Source organism: Anguilla rostrata, chromosome 14 (genome assembly GCF_018555375.3).
Source record: "Anguilla rostrata isolate EN2019 chromosome 14, ASM1855537v3, whole genome shotgun sequence".
NCBI classification, from domain to species: Eukaryota; Metazoa; Chordata; class Actinopteri; order Anguilliformes; family Anguillidae; genus Anguilla; species Anguilla rostrata.
The window spans coordinates 15,373,273-15,389,090 of record NC_057946.1 but is presented as its reverse complement, the minus strand read 5'-3'; the positions used below and the strand labels follow the sequence as shown (position 1 = coordinate 15,389,090).

At 38.7% G+C, this 15,818-nt stretch overlaps 1 protein-coding gene and 1 long non-coding RNA gene across 2 annotated transcripts in view; one reads left to right on the top strand and one right to left on the bottom strand.

Moving 5' to 3' along the window:
* LOC135240118 (death-associated protein kinase 1-like) overlaps positions 1–3,494 on the bottom strand; it is a 39,854-nt gene extending 36,360 nt beyond the window's left edge. Inside the window, exons 1-2 of the mRNA XM_064309400.1 lie at positions 3,324–3,494; positions 2,555–2,718 (exon numbers count right to left, since the gene is read on the bottom strand). Of these exons, the coding sequence (XP_064165470.1) occupies positions 2,555–2,643 (89 nt within the window). The 5' untranslated portion in view covers positions 2,644–2,718; positions 3,324–3,494. The remainder of the gene's footprint in view (positions 1–2,554; positions 2,719–3,323) is intronic.
* LOC135240120 (uncharacterized) lies at positions 2,782–14,115 on the top strand. The gene is made up of 4 exons (XR_010325598.1): positions 2,782–3,087; positions 5,699–5,780; positions 6,081–6,175; positions 13,480–14,115. It is a non-coding gene; the product is annotated as an uncharacterized LOC135240120 (long non-coding RNA).
* Positions 14,116–15,818: the final 1,703 nt, after the last annotated feature.

The window sequence follows — 15,818 nt, the reverse complement described above, 5'->3', positions numbered from 1 at the left end:
TCTACATGCACTCCACTAGCTAGTGATATCAACTCAAACCTGTATACTAACCTATTCAAAACCCACTGAGTAGTAAATAAGAAAATTATACACCCCATACCATTTTATATTTAGCTATGGTAAATGAACTTTTAATACTTAACTGGTAACTGATAATATTTTCTGTCTGGAAGTCCAGTTATAAAAATTGTAGGAAACTATTAAAATAAGGAAATTTAGAGATCATGGGGCAACAGTGCAAGCAAATTGTTTTTCAAGGTCAGAAAAAAGGACATTTCATTGAGGGAAAATGAATACTTCAACCATATACCCTGTTGAGTACAGCTGGTAAATCAAATTCATATTCTTAGCATATTAAAATTCTGCGTCGACAAAAAATAAAATCAATAAATTCAATAAATTATTGCAAACAATAATCACACAGTCATATGGTCGGTCATGACAAATGAAGGTGCCACTATGCTGCTTTTGTGCCGTGTACGCATTTGCAGATGGAGCTGTGGGTGCATTACACATTGCCATGAATGCCAAGTGAGTAAATTCTCCACATCTCATTCAAGAGCCCAACTCCATTATAAAGGCCACCCAGGAAACAGCCTGTCTCTAAATGAAGAGCACTGCCTCCCCATGGAGAGGGACTATGTGTTTAACCCAGAGTCTGGTGGCACACTCCTCACAACCCTTAACATTTCATCACTGAAAAGTGAGGCCCATTACATCAAATCAAAGGGGTGTTTGGTGCTATTGTGTGAGTGAAAACCCAAATAAAACAAGAACGTGGGGAACAAAATGCTAAATACTGGCTACTAACAGCCAGATTAGCCATGATTTTAAACCATTCAATACTAACTTGTAATGTATCTGTGCTGTATCTTGTTTAGTGTAAAAGGTTAAAGTGCCTACAGTGACACTTTGAGAGTAAGAGTTAAAACAGCGATCACATGTCTCTCAAGTTACATGGTCAGGAAGTTTCTATAGTCCCTACTTATCATGTACAGCAGGGCTGTCAGTCTCCAGTCCTGAAGGGTCACAGTGTGTGATTGTTTTTGGTTTGTGTTGCAGCAGCTGAGTAATTAAGCCACTGATTGTCCAAGGAGTCCACATGCCTTGTTTCCAAGGAGTAAACAGGCTTCTGATTGAAGGGAAACCACACAAAAACTGAGGCTCTCTGTATTATACACACTGTGTGATATGTCCACATGTATTTAACAGTAAATCACTATCCTCTTTACTTGCTAAATTAATACAGACTGTATCATGGAATCATAAGGTGTAAAGTGAGGCAAAGAAACAGAGCTAAGGCAAAATACCAATCTCGTCTCCTATTAATGGTACATGCCACATGTTTAGCAAATCAAGGAAGTAACTTGCACAAGCACCTGCTTCCTTTGTATCATAATCTGGTAAATAGACTTTTCTAGCTTTTCTCCATTATCTTCCCACTATACTACTTGACTGCATTTGCAGGACAAGCTTTATTGCATGCTATCACTTTCATCAATTTAAGTTACAACAGGCCAACAGTTTAAAAAAAAAATAAATAAATAATAATAATAATAATAATAATAATAAAACCTTTCCAGAGTTATAGGTAGGATGAAAGTTAAAAAAGAGTTCCTGCTATTGCCTGTTCATTCTAATCCTTCCTTCAAATGATACAGTGTTAATAAAAACTAAACATGAAATGAGTGGAGTTTTTGATCATATGCCACTCTTTAAGAATCTGCATGCAAATCAATTGAATTAGAAATCTAATTAAAGGTATGACATATAAAAAGGCAGTACAAATAATGAATAATCGATCTAACACTGGCAATCTGATTATGATATCCTACAGAAATATCCAGAAGGGATTCATCTCAAGTCATTGGTCTTATACGTATTGCCTTTCACATCTGAAACCAAATACCCTTTTCAAGGGAAGCACAATTCTTACTTTTTTTCATGCTATTCAAATAAGACACTCAAGATCCCTTTGAATTATTTCAGTTGGCAGATACCCAAGAGAACACGTAAATATTGTTACATTACAGCAACACTGTACACTGCAACAGTCTTGCCAATAATAGTTTCAGGCTACTTTAATAACCTTTTTCTGTCATTTGTCATAATGGAGAAAATGTTCAAATTAATGAGAGAAATATTTATCAAACTGTGTCAATGGAAGTGCATTTTCACAAGGAGCTGCATAGTCACAAAAGATTAGATAGAAGATTAGAAGACTAGCAATAGATTCTTCCCTCTTCACTGCAAATACTCGCAAAACAGGAAATGCATTTGCATTTCACAAACAGTATCTTGAGGTCATGTTGGCTTGAGATGAACACATGATTGATGTCCATTTTGGTACTGTATCTTTTTTCACACTAACCCCCCCTACACAGTATGTGAGGTATGACACATTTACTCATCACTCATATATATATATAAAGGGGTTTTCTGTAACTTACATACCACGTTGTAACAGTGTAAGTAGCAATGCTACCGGGCAATTGTATACGACATCACTTGTTAAATGACCAACCAACCTATTGTGCCTCATGCAGTCACCTACCTTCCAAGCTCTTCTCCAATTTCATAGTATTCCTCAACATTCTCTTGGCTGAATGGTGTCATGATGAAACGAGATTCCCGAATCAGCATCCGTCGATTTCACCAATGTTTATCTTTCAACCTCTTAACCTTTCATTTTTGTAGAGAATCGTCCCTCATTTTAGTCTATTAGGGGGAAATTGCATAATGTTATAACCATACGCATATGTATAAATGATAGCAGAACAATTGAACACATGCTATGTAAAGTAAGAATTGCAGCTAGTGCATCATCATTAAAAGGTAAGCGCGAGCAACCACCACTCGGTAGAAATCAGCTTCACCCCCTAGAGCGCTTCACTGACGTGACTTTACACCAATAACACAGCGGAGTTTTGGAAACACTACAAACCTCGCAAGTTCGCCTTTTCAGAAATCAAGTTTAAACAGCGACTTTCCGGACAGCAGCATTCAATCAATGACACAATGACTTCTCACTCCAAGGTGCATGCATGCTTGTTGTTGCCTTGTCAACAGAGGAGGATTTGGAAGTGGGTAAGTTCTGTAAGCCCCAGTTAGCCAAATGTTTCACGCTTCCTCAAGGAAATCGGAAATTGGTTGTTGTTCAAGCCTTAGGCTCAAACATACACAGCCAAGAATGTTTCTTCGTGAAAACGCTGGTAGCCAACTCGGTAGATTACAAATACTAGCAAAGTTTTACGTTTTCTCTCCATAAGAACTTGTAAAGGTAAACACAGCAGGGCATAAACACAACATTAAAGAAAATTTACCTTTGGAAAAATCTGCACAGCTTCCAGTGGGTACAAGAAGTCATCACATTTAATTTAAAAGGACAATTATGAATAACGTAAGCTACAAACTATGCTCGCTTTAATGCCGATGTTCCGCTCTGCATGTGTGTGGGTGTTTGAGTACATATAAATCCGTGTATAATATTATACTAAGTGCAATGATATTTCAGTCCTGGAGAGGCAGCATTTTACGGTTTGCCGGAAGGAAATTCAGAATGCTCAACAGTAATAGGCACTCAAGGTTTAGCGCTAACGTTCACACTCTAGATGCCAACGGATGCTGGAACACCAGCTAGTACGGTAAATCTCTCAGTAATTTAGCATATGTACCTGTTGGGCTCGCATTTTGATAACATATACATTATTATTATTATTATTATTATTATTATTATTATTATTATTATTATTATTATTATCTAAAGACATGTACGTTAGGTAAACTGGAGAGTGTTTGTCCTTGGGATGTGAGTGTGTGAGTGTATGGTGTGTGGACCATAGTGGATCGGTAACCTGTCCAGTGTGTATTCCTGCCTTTTGCCTGCTGAGACAGGCTCCAGCCTGCCTGCGACTCTGTTGGATCGATGCATGGATTATTATTGTGAACAACAAATGGATGCATTTTCTGTGTCCGGCCCCCAAACACAGTCACATTTACCTTGCTCATGATAAGAAGCTGGGAAGTGAGATGTCACACGTTCATTGATTAAACCATTGTTGTCTCTTAGCATACCTCCATGGCCTGAGAGAACTGTTGAAGGAAATGTTCATTTAGTGGTTTCACAACCTGTCAGACTGGAAATATTTTTTTATTCGCTAGACTTTGTGACGGCACAGCGTTAAAATTGGGCTTTTCTTTTTGTGAGTTTAAGCCAATCATACAAGAGTGCTTGGAAATAAGCAGGCTGAGGGCATAGCATGGCAAACAGACTAACCAAAATTCATATAAAATGATTCTTTTTTTCTGAATATTGATGAAAACAACATTTCTTTAAAAATATTCAAGAATCTGCTCAGACTGTCTGAAGGGTTAAAGTATTTCAGATTATTAATTGGCCTTGCCTGTATTGGGCAAATACATCCTTGGTTGTTCAAAATCCTAAAACATATTGTGTGAGTAATATACATTTTTGATTTTGTCATTGAATCCAAATGTGCAGTTTTGATTGAATTTACCCTTTGGCTGAGGAACTGACAACACATCTGCCCTATCTGCCAATGGTCATGGTTCTTGTACATATCAGTTCTTTATATTCTGTATTTAGTGAACTGTTGTGCACATACCTTATCTACCATGCTGGACCCTTTACATTGCGATTGGTCTTTTTGGGGCCTAGAATTGTAGTTTGGAGAAATAGCTCCATCTCTTGCTTGACTTTGGAACAGCAGAGAGTAGACATAAAGGTTCACGGTAATTTTAAGCGCATCCAGTTGTATTGATCAATTTTAAGTGACTTTGAGGCAAAGCCTGTTCAATATTTAAGCATATTCTTCAAAACTATAGAGTAAAATGTTATAGATAATCTTTAATGCTGTATTTAGGTGATTATATGGAATCTGTCTGTTACTCTTTCTGAAGAGATTTTTAATGTGACATTTAACCTAAATTTAGCATGTACTTTACCGCTACATTTTTTGAGAACGGGAATAATTTATCGATCATGCATGTCTTTTTGTTAATGTATAGTAAATTGACTGAACCTGATTCTGATAATGGTTACACGACATTAAGCTTTTGAATGGAGAAATCCAAAAAATCATTGAAATGAACTAGAATGCATCATGTATAAATGTTGGATGTTTTTCCAAAATGGGGAAATACAGGGGGATAACTCTTTTTGAAAAAGTAAGGTTTAATGCCAATAAAAGGAAAAGTGTTGCAACTGATACGATGATGTCTCATGCTTTCTGATTTTGCTAGTGGCACTCACAACTGCTTGAGCTCACTTGCACTCCCCAGATGCTCATCAATGAATGCTGCTGGACATGAACCAATATATACACAGGAGAAGACAGGTGTGCTGAATAAATGAATAAAACTCAGGTGCAAACAATGATAAACCAAAAGATTAAATACTGACATAGTAACAATGAAGTGACCAAACAGACAAGAAAAAGACACATTCTGGCTGGGGACATGGCGGCCTCTGGCGGTCAAAAATAGGAACTGTGGCACCTGGAATCTAGGATATGTGATGCACGTGACACAATCTACAGTCCACCTCTGGCCTACCACTATGCCCCAGTGTTAAACTAAGATTATTTTCTTTGGTTTAGGAGAATGGTGTGCCTGCACTGTAGTGACCCTCTCATTAACAGGCCACAGGTGTAACCATAAATCATTTGTGTTTACACAGCTGCCCCTGACGACAAACTCCACCCTCCACAAAATTCTGAACCTTTTAAGGAGGGGGAATCAGGACATGCTTCCACCAGCAGGTAATAGATACCTTGATAAATTGAGATTTTTCAGAAGTACAGTATGTGCTTTATGACAATGTTAGACATACAAGGGTGTACACTAATGAAGTGCACTCTCTTCTAAGAGTTTATTTACAAGTTTCAGGAGGATACTCAGACATGATATCTTTGGTTCAGCCCACAGCTGTTTCAGGCTAAGAAAGAAAAATCAACAGAAACACCATTTAGCACACACGTACACACACACACACACACACACACAATGATGATGACAAAGAGGGCATAATGACCCAGTATGCTTTTTCTGTTGTGTACAAGGTTTGGCAGTTAGCAGAAGGGTGGAAAGTTGGCTGTGGAATTCTGAAGGGGATACCTGGATATTTTACAGCTGACTGGATCAGACCAAACTCCCGGTAATGAGGCTCATCAAGGGTCACAGGAAAAACCCCCACTCGCTCCCACACATTTTCCATCACAAGACTCCGTGCACCTCCTCTAACCCTGCAGGATGTCTGCTCACATTAGATCAGATCATCGCCCCTGTGCTGATAATGGGGTGTCCTGCATGGAGGCACTTAAAAACCATATACCCCCCTCCCCATCATCCCAAAGCATAGCTTAACCTAGAAAAAGGCCTTCGCATCAAGTTAAAAAAGTAGTGTGTTAACTCCATTAAGTCATGTGGCTAGTGGGAAGGAACCTACGATCAGAGAGAAGCATTCAGGAAAGTATTTGACCAGTATACTACAGTTCACTGAGCACTCTGTTAGAACTCATATTTCTTATTAACTTCATTCTGCCTTTTGGCAGTGATTTTAGTTAACAGAATGACACATTGGAGGAACTGATATTGATTTTGGAATCTCTTATGCTAAGGAAAACATGCTATGTCATGGCTTGGAGTCAGTTTCTCAAAAGTAATTGAAATTTTGTTTTCTATAAATTTTGTTCTTTTTAATAGCCACAGTTGCGAAGTGACTCACTCTAGGACATCATAGATTAGACCATTTGCGGCGAGTCATCTAACTTGTGTATGTTTTGAGGAAAACTTTATTTGCTGAGAAATTAAGTTTGAAATTAAGTCGACCTAAGTTCTGGAATAATATGATGAGGCGTACTTTTTAATTTAATTTTTTATTTTTTGTATCTCTGGCAGGCATTGTAAGCAGTTAAATGTTGAGGGGGGTTGTCGATTGTTTGAGGAGTGGACACAGCTGTAGGAAATCCACTAGAGGGCACTCATTCTAAGTTTTGAACATCATTTAGCAGCTCAGAACAGGTGGAATTTATCACCCCTGAAACAGAAGCATGCAAGCATTTTGTCAAGACATTTGTTGTCAGAAGGTAACATGAAAATAACTATCAATCGTACAAGTGCATACTTCTATTATATAGTGTGTCCATTTAATATGAACATATTATATAATTTTTATTATATTTAGTTAAATATGTCTTAAGAATACTAGAGATTGCTAATATTCTTCAGATTTACAATACACCAGTCCCCCCAGTTAATTTATTAATTGATTTTTATTGCTCACACTGTTATTGAATCACAGGATATGCACATTGGCACAGCTATGGGAGCTGTCGTACTGGCTAGAGCCATAAATCTCTCACAGTACCAGGAGGTGTCCTGTTACTGTCTGACTGACACCGCTTCAAAGAACCCTATCATAATGCCATCTTGCTGTGCTCATTGACACCGTTTGCGGATAGGCAGCTGTTTTATTTGGGTGGGCCCAACCAAAAGGGCTGGGTCACAGGAACTAGCCGACCGATGTGATGGAACTGGGATTCAGCAGCTGCTGTCAAAGGAATGGATTTTGGGTGTAAATTCTTTACACACAGCTAAGTTGAAATGTGGGATGGGTTTAAGTGCAGTGCTTATCAGTTTGAATGAATTAAGGAAGGATAGCGTAAATAATAAATTCATAGAATACAACACTATGATTCTCCAGGCATTTTTTAATTGGAGTTTTCCAGATTTGTGATGAAAGACACAATGAAAGGCCTCCCAGTGCTCTAAATTGGTGTAGGAGTGTGTTCTATAGGGTCTACTCCCGGGAAGGGGGTGGGTGGGTAGGCCTACAGTGACAGGCCTGGTGCAAACACAGACATCAGAGTTAGCCCAGCTTGAGTGCTGTGATCCCCTGACTATTCCACACACAGACAACATTCAGTCCTGCATCAGTGGATGTGTACACATCTCAGTGTTCCTCCCACTGAGCCCTGCATGCTGGCTTGAGTTTTGGTTCTGTTTAAGGGACTCTTGATGGACTCTGTTACTCTCAGCTTCTGATCTAGCCATCTGACAAGTTTACACAGGTCTTTCTCCGTTCGTAGTTAATAACAGTACGATGTTATAGTAAAGCCTCCAGAATAGTCTGTTAAATGTGACTCCAGCATGTGGGAGTTCCAGTGTAAATAATCAAGCACTTCTTGGACCCCAGAGCACAGCATGCAAAGAACATCTGTTCTTTGCCTTTTTGCTTTTTCTGGGCAAGTAACATCTTGGACGTCCTAATTAAAATAGTGTTGTTGCGCAGGCTGGCCATACCTCTGTGGCTGTCTGACCAGAATATATTAATTAATTATAAAGGATGTGATTAACATTTGTCAGTTTGCGGTGACCATTTCCTGCTGTTTAAGGAAACGTAGCATCTTTTAGCTGGGACATTGAAGACCGAATAAACTGATTTTGCAGCCGAACATCCAACACAGTTGCTGAGCCCTAAAAATTGAAATGGGCCTTCTAGTTTGTGGATTGAAAGGCAGGTTGTGGCATATCAGAAGAGTTTTCATCCCTCTAGCAGAATTCAAGGAGATTAGACCATGATCAAAGACTTGGTTGGAATAGACACAAATGCAATGATACTGGAGGTTGGTATTCATTTGTGTATTTGTTCAAGATTATGAACAATCACAAAATTGTCATACTTTACCTAAGTTTCTCACACTCTTTAGTGAAAATCAAAGTAGATGTCCCTTGGTTTGTAATATACTGCACAGAGAAGGAATGAAGAAAAATAAACAAAATGTGCTGCAATGGCATCAGTCCATTGAACCAATCGTGACTGGAGCTGTCAATTATTATAAAGTCTGCTAATGTCTTCTGCCCTTGAAAGCATCGGTAAATATATGACTTCTCAATATTTTGTACAGTATGGGGTGCAAGATAAAATGAGAATGAGCTACCTGAGCCGTAATCCAGCTTCATCCTTGGATTTGTCCCTGTTTTTACACACACACACACACACACACACACACACACATGCGCACACACACACACACATACACACAAATGTCATGCATACCTACCCTCATTTATGTGCAGCTTACAGCCAAGAGATTTCATGAACCGAGTGTTTCTTCCTGGCGCCCGTTCCTGAGTGAGGGCATGCGGGCTTTTAGAAGTCCTGGTTCTATCAGTTACAATCTCAGGACAACCATGCAGGGGAATGACGTACTGTATAACTTAGCACAAACGAACTGAACTTCCTGTGGAAGGAGATCTTTAATACTGCATGCTAAAGTCAAAGCGCAGTGTTCTTCACTAAACATAATGATAGAAATATTTACTTCCGTAATTAATACCTGACTGTGATAAATATTTCTTATCTTGATCTTTTTCCCCTGGTGAACTTCACAGACGTGATAATACAAGGCCATAATGATGAAAAGTAGTAGTCTGCCGAGCCTGATTTTTGACAACCTTTTTAGCACTGGGGGGGACGTAATATTGACACATTTTCACAGGCCTGAAAGAAATCGCAGGCTGAATTCATTGAGCTCAGTTGAGCTCAGCGCGATTTTGCCCACTCCTGTTATACTGCAGTACTGATCGAGAGGACTGCTGAGGGAAATGTACACCCACATATGACCCCAAGCCCAATGCTGCTCCCTAAATGAAAAGGAGTAACTCCTTGCCCCTGTGTCTCAATATTCATTCCTCACAACTCTTGCACCAATGGATTAATTGTATTATTCAAGTTCAGAGTGTCTTTAGTGCCTTTGACACTGACCAAATAAAACAATAAAAAGGAACATAGCTACGATATCCTCCGTGCACATGGCAATGATGAGCTTAATAAGGTGTATTATTTCACAGGAGGCTTGCTATACATAAACAGAGGCATGTTTTTGTGTGCTTTGCCTAACGCTGATAATTCATTCGTGACGTGAATATTTATGCCAGGTTCAAGAAATTTTATAAAGAGCCAGCTTCATTTTTGTAAAACACAGAGCTCCTGATTAATCTCTGTCCTTGAAGTTGGCCTTCAGTCTTCTTCGGTCAGCTCCTCTTAAAATGTAAGTGACTCTTAAGTGAAAATGAAAGTGCTTGATCTGCTGTTATTGAAATAATATGCATTTGCTATTGAATGTAACAGATTGTGAAATTACAGAGATGGCCAGAATGGACCACAAATGTGGTGTCTGGTCAGAAAAGTTAAAACAGAAGCAATTCTTGGTGAGAAAAGGTTTGTTTATTTTTTCCCTCAACAGAATTGCATAAAGAGAGCTTTTTTTTTTACTGAGAAACGATGAAGGAAGGAGGGCTGACAGTTACTGCTTCAAGTGCTGCAGTCACTCAAAATATTCAATATGTCGGATTTGATAGTATAATTGGATAAAATTAATTTTGTGAAGCAATCCCCTTCCCACCAAAGTCTCTGTCTCTTTCACACACACAAACACACAGACACAGACACACACCCACACACACCTACACACACAAACACACACACACACAAACACACATACAGATAGCTGTTATAGTACTTTACATTTTAGCTAAGGTTCTGAGACTTGGTATTGGAGCATATAAGTCTGGCCAACATCTTTTATTTCATTTCCGTTCTTGGCTTTTGATAAAAGTACTTATATTTTTCTTATGGGGCCTGCTCATGTCAGTAATAATGAATCTGAATTGATTACAGATGCTATAAGTTGTAACAGCTCACAGTACTGTATTGTGTGAATGACTAAATGGAATATTGATTTAAAAATGTGCAAAACTGTGTGATTCATTTATTCAAACTGAATTTTCAATTCATCAGCCTCACACACACATACGCATGCACACATAGGGGCGACATAGCTCAGGAGGTAAGAGCGGTTGTCTGGCAGTCGGAGGGTTGCCGGTTCGAACCCCGCCCTGGGCGTGTTGAAGTGTCCCTGAGCAAGACACCTAACCCCTAACTGCTCTGGTGAATGAGAGGCATCAATTGTAAAGCGCTTTGGATAAAAGCGCTATATAAATGCAGTCCATTTACCATCCATTACACACGCACACACACACAAAAAGTGCTCCACTGTGGGCCCATAACAACATCAACACTGCAGCCAACTGTGTTGGTGGCTTTTGTTTGGTGAGATGGAAAAGACGAAACACATCTATCCATTTTAGTACCACTAATAAAGCCAGTTAATGTAGAAGCACATAAACAAGATGTGTCAACATGAAACCTTGCGTGTGATGATGTGTGAAATGTTTTCCATTTTTGTTTCTGAGCCAAAGCAATGTAGAAAGTCCTGGTTTCCAAGATTGTCTTGGGTGAGACTGGGATACACAGACTGTTACTCTTACTACACTTCAGCTCAGTTCTGCAGAGCCATTCCTTTCACCTGTGGCCCTGGCTGGTGAGACATTTTGCCAAGACAGTTAATGCTATTTTCAGTAATTCATGGATTGCTTCTCCATGCACATTTTCTTTTTTTAGCATTCTTAAAGGCTTTAGTACATGTGACTTTTTATTATTTTATTTTATTGTCTTTAATACTTCAGTTTAAAAAGAAGACCACACACAGTATTTCTCCATTTTAGAAACACATACTTTTCAAGTTATTTCAGCTTTTGGAAAGTTGTTTGGGCTTATGCTGAAGGCGTACTCTTTAAAGTTGTGTTATGTGGCAAATTAAAGAATTAAATTGTATGTGTAGGGTATTAGACACCTGTTTTTATTTAAGATAATAATTAGACAAACTGTGCTTGTAAGCATAACAGAGAATGTTAGCAGACTATGATCTATGGTATTGGATGACCTTAAAGAATTATGAAACCCAGGGTCTTGGGGGGGGGGAGGGTTACTTGTGTCCACAGCCCTTATAAACACTGCTTTTATAATTAGAATGTTTTTCTGAGAAGGAAACAGGATGTCTTTTTAGAAAAAGATATCTCCAGAGAGCTGCATTCTCATGTAACACACAAGCCTCTGAAATTTGAGGTTCTGCCTGTATTGGCCTGGTCCAGGTACCATCTCACCAGTGTTGCCTCTTCAGTGATCGAAAAAGAACCAGTGCACCGCTAGTGTATCCACACTAGTCCAACTGAATTTCAATTCCTTGTGACAGAGAACATCTGGAATTCGTTGCCTGCAAAAACCAGGCATGAATAAAGCTTGCCGACATAGTTCAGTCCCCTGCTACACATTACCATAGATGGTAAGATAGCAAGGAGGACAAAAGTGTTTTGTTTGGAAAATAATGTTGCAATTTCTCCAGGCCATAGAAAATGCATGTTCATGATGGGCCAGGCAGGAATAATGGCTCCTGTTCTAGGTACCATTTTCTTTTGGTCACGGAGTAGTTCATTAAGTTTAATAAAGAAAGAGTACTGTTGCTGGAAAATTAATGCAGGGAAAGAAGTACTGCTGTAATGTTAGCAGTAGCTTAGGCTTAGACCACTAAACTCTTTTAAAACAGGAGTTGCTGTTTTGAATAGGAACCTGCATTTCAGCTTTAGTGCAGTGCAGTGGTTTGAGGGTATAGACTACATTTCAAATGAGATTTTGAGCCTGCTTTTCATCAAATACAGCTATGGTGTGCTACACTGCTCTTTCCTCTGTCACCAAATGCACACTGAGTGGCCACTATATTAGGTACATCTGGCTGGTGCCAACTAGGACCCCCTTTTTCTTCCAGAACAGCCTAATTCTTTACGGCATGGATTGGAATCCAATGTGCTGAAATCATTCCTTTTTTTGCTACACATTCATGCTGCATACCTCCTGTTCTACCTCAGCCCAAAGATACTTTATTGGATTGAGATCTGGGGACTGAAATCATTGCCATGTTCATTGAACCTGTTGGAGATGATGCGTTCTTTGTGAAATGGTGTATTATCCTGCTGAAAGTATCTAACTGGAAAAGGGTAGACTGTGGCCATGAAGGGATGCACATGGTCAGCGACAATGCTTAGGTATGCTGTGGCATTCAAATGATGCTCAGGTGGTGTTAAGGGGCCTAATGCGTGCCGGGAAAACATTTTGTACACTATTACACTACCACCACCCGCTTGCACCATTGACGCAGGATGGGTCTGTGGATTCATGGTGTTTTTGCCAAATTTTGATCCTACCAACTGCATGTCCCAACAGAAATTTATATTTTTCAGACCAGGCAATATTCTAATATTCAGTTTTCCTGTTTTGGTGATCAAGTGCCTACTGTAGCCTCATCTTCCTGTTCCTAGCTGACAGGAGTGGAACCCGGCATGGCCTTCTGCTGCTGTAGCCCATTTACTTCATGCTTCAATGCATTGTGCATTCAGAGATACCCTTCTGCACACCACTGTTGTAAACAGCTGTTATTTGGAGTCTTTCTGTTAGGTTGAATGAGTCTGCCCATTCTCCTCTGATCTCTCTCCTTAAGAAGGTGTTTTCACCCACAGAACTGCCACTCACTGGGTGTTTTTTGTTTATTGCACCATTTCTAGAGGCTGTAGAGCACGAAAGACCTTGTGGGCAGCTGTTTCAGGAGATTCTGGAACCACCACGTCTGGCACCAACAATCATACCACTATCAAGGAACAACAATTATACCTCTTTACCATATATGCATGTTTTATAGTTTGAATTGCCGCCACGTGATTCACTGTTTGGAGAAGCAGGCAATTTGTTTTAATGAGCAGGTGTACCTAATTAAGTGGTTACTGAGTATCGTTTTAGTGATAATTTAAGTATATGGTACATTTAAATGGTAAATGTTTATGATATTTGAGTATCAGCTTGTGGTCAAATCAAGCAAACAAACCTTTTTGCTTCCAGATGAATGTAGCATAGAAACTTGCATTCTATGTTGTTTCTTTTTCAACTATTAAAAAAGGTTTCATGGAATATGACATAAATTTGTTCATGTGTGAAGACTCCTTGATAGTTCAAAGTCAAGGTTTAACCATTGCATGGTTGTTGCAATTTGCAATATGTGTCTGCACACAAAGCACACAAAGACAAAGGTATATAACTGTGACTGCAAAAGCAGACAGAATCCACAGATTTTAAGGTTAAGCTTTTATTTATTTGGAAACAGCCTGAAACAGATCATGGCCCTATCTTTTGCTGTCAAGACATAAATATTCACTAATAAATCTCACTCAGATATAAAACTGTTTCATTTAATGTATATACATATACACCCATACCTCTTTTTCTTATGAAAAACATTCATATAATACTGTATCGAGGAAAAAAATAAGGCAAAAAAATAATTCCATTTATATGTGATATAACAGTTTGCATAGGTTTTTAAATTATACCATACATAATTTGAAAGTTAATATGATTAAGCAGCTTCAGCAGTAAGCAGTTTAATCTCTCTAGTTATTCTGTCCTATCTGTATCCCCCACAGTGATACAGCATTTATAGTAGATGGAAGAGATACAGTAGGTGGTAAAGGGAACCAAATAACATTTTTTGTGTAATAAATAAATAGTCAATAGCTTATGTGACGTATACTTTTGAACTCACTCTGTCAATTTGTTGCACTTTTGGTTGTGAAACACACACACACACACACACATACAAACAAACAAACACACAAACTCAGACCCCAGCTCATTTAGGGGGTTTCTAATGTATTTGTTTGAACACTTCTGGCCCTGTGAAAACCAGTAAACAAAGCCTTTAATGTGTGAGACTGGTTGGTTGCCAGTGTAAATGGTTATACAGTGATTACACGCTTAGTTCCTGTTGTTAGGATTTTAGTTTAATGCCTGGCCATTGAGTCTCCACTGCACATAGGGCTTCCTGCATTATATTTCTAGCTTCTTTTAGAAAATAACTGAAAATTAATCCATTATAAATATATTCCAAAGCAATATGATTAATTCAAATTGCCATGGATTGATGTTAGTCATTTACTATCTAGATAAAGAAGGATTACTCTGGTCCATAAATACATGAAAAAAACAGGATACAATGGTAAGAAATAAAACTGTTTAATGATAAGAAATGATAAGAAGTGTTTCTCATTATACCATAAACATCTGGAACTAAATGGAGTAGATTAGTCAGCCACAGTTGTGAGTAATTTCTGTAGTTTCCAAATTATGTCACAAATAATGACCTCCACATTGAGAATTAATATCCCTTAAGTAGTTTGCGCTCCCTCCCTAGAAGCCTTTCTGTTCTGATCAGTGAAGGAGGTGGCACCTCTTACCAGTGACTCAGCCTCACTCGCTGATTATGCTCTGTGCAATAACTTCCTCTTAAGGCTCCATGAGGGATTCTGGTGCTTGACTCTTCGGCTGACCCCAAACCAGAAACCCCAGCTTTCGTTGAATTATGCTCTGTGGCTTTGAATGCTCTCCAGTGGTGAGTGAGCAGGCGGGCCCTACTCCTTTCATCCATTGTTCTTTCATTAGTCTTATATTCCAAATCGTTAAGAAAGCCGCCCTTCTCAAGCTGGCTGAGTCACAGTATGTCATGCTATTACAAGTCTCAATTTTCTTTTTATTTTATTTTCGTTTCCTCATAAATGAGCTATTTCACATTTTATGCTATTATTGGCTATTATGGGAAAAGTCACACCTCCGTTTGTCTCACATATGGAAAATAGTTTTGATCCAATATTAATTAAAAGGAAGAGCAAGAATACAAATACACTCCTGGCAATTTGTGTATATGGAAAGTTTTACTTTTCTCAATGTAAAAATGTACACTTCTCAATGTACAATCGTCTCTGTATAAATAAACGCAGAATGCTGCATTAACGCGGCCTCTGATATTAACCTCTTGACCACAAGCACATAATTGAGCATGTGCATAAAATTTAAC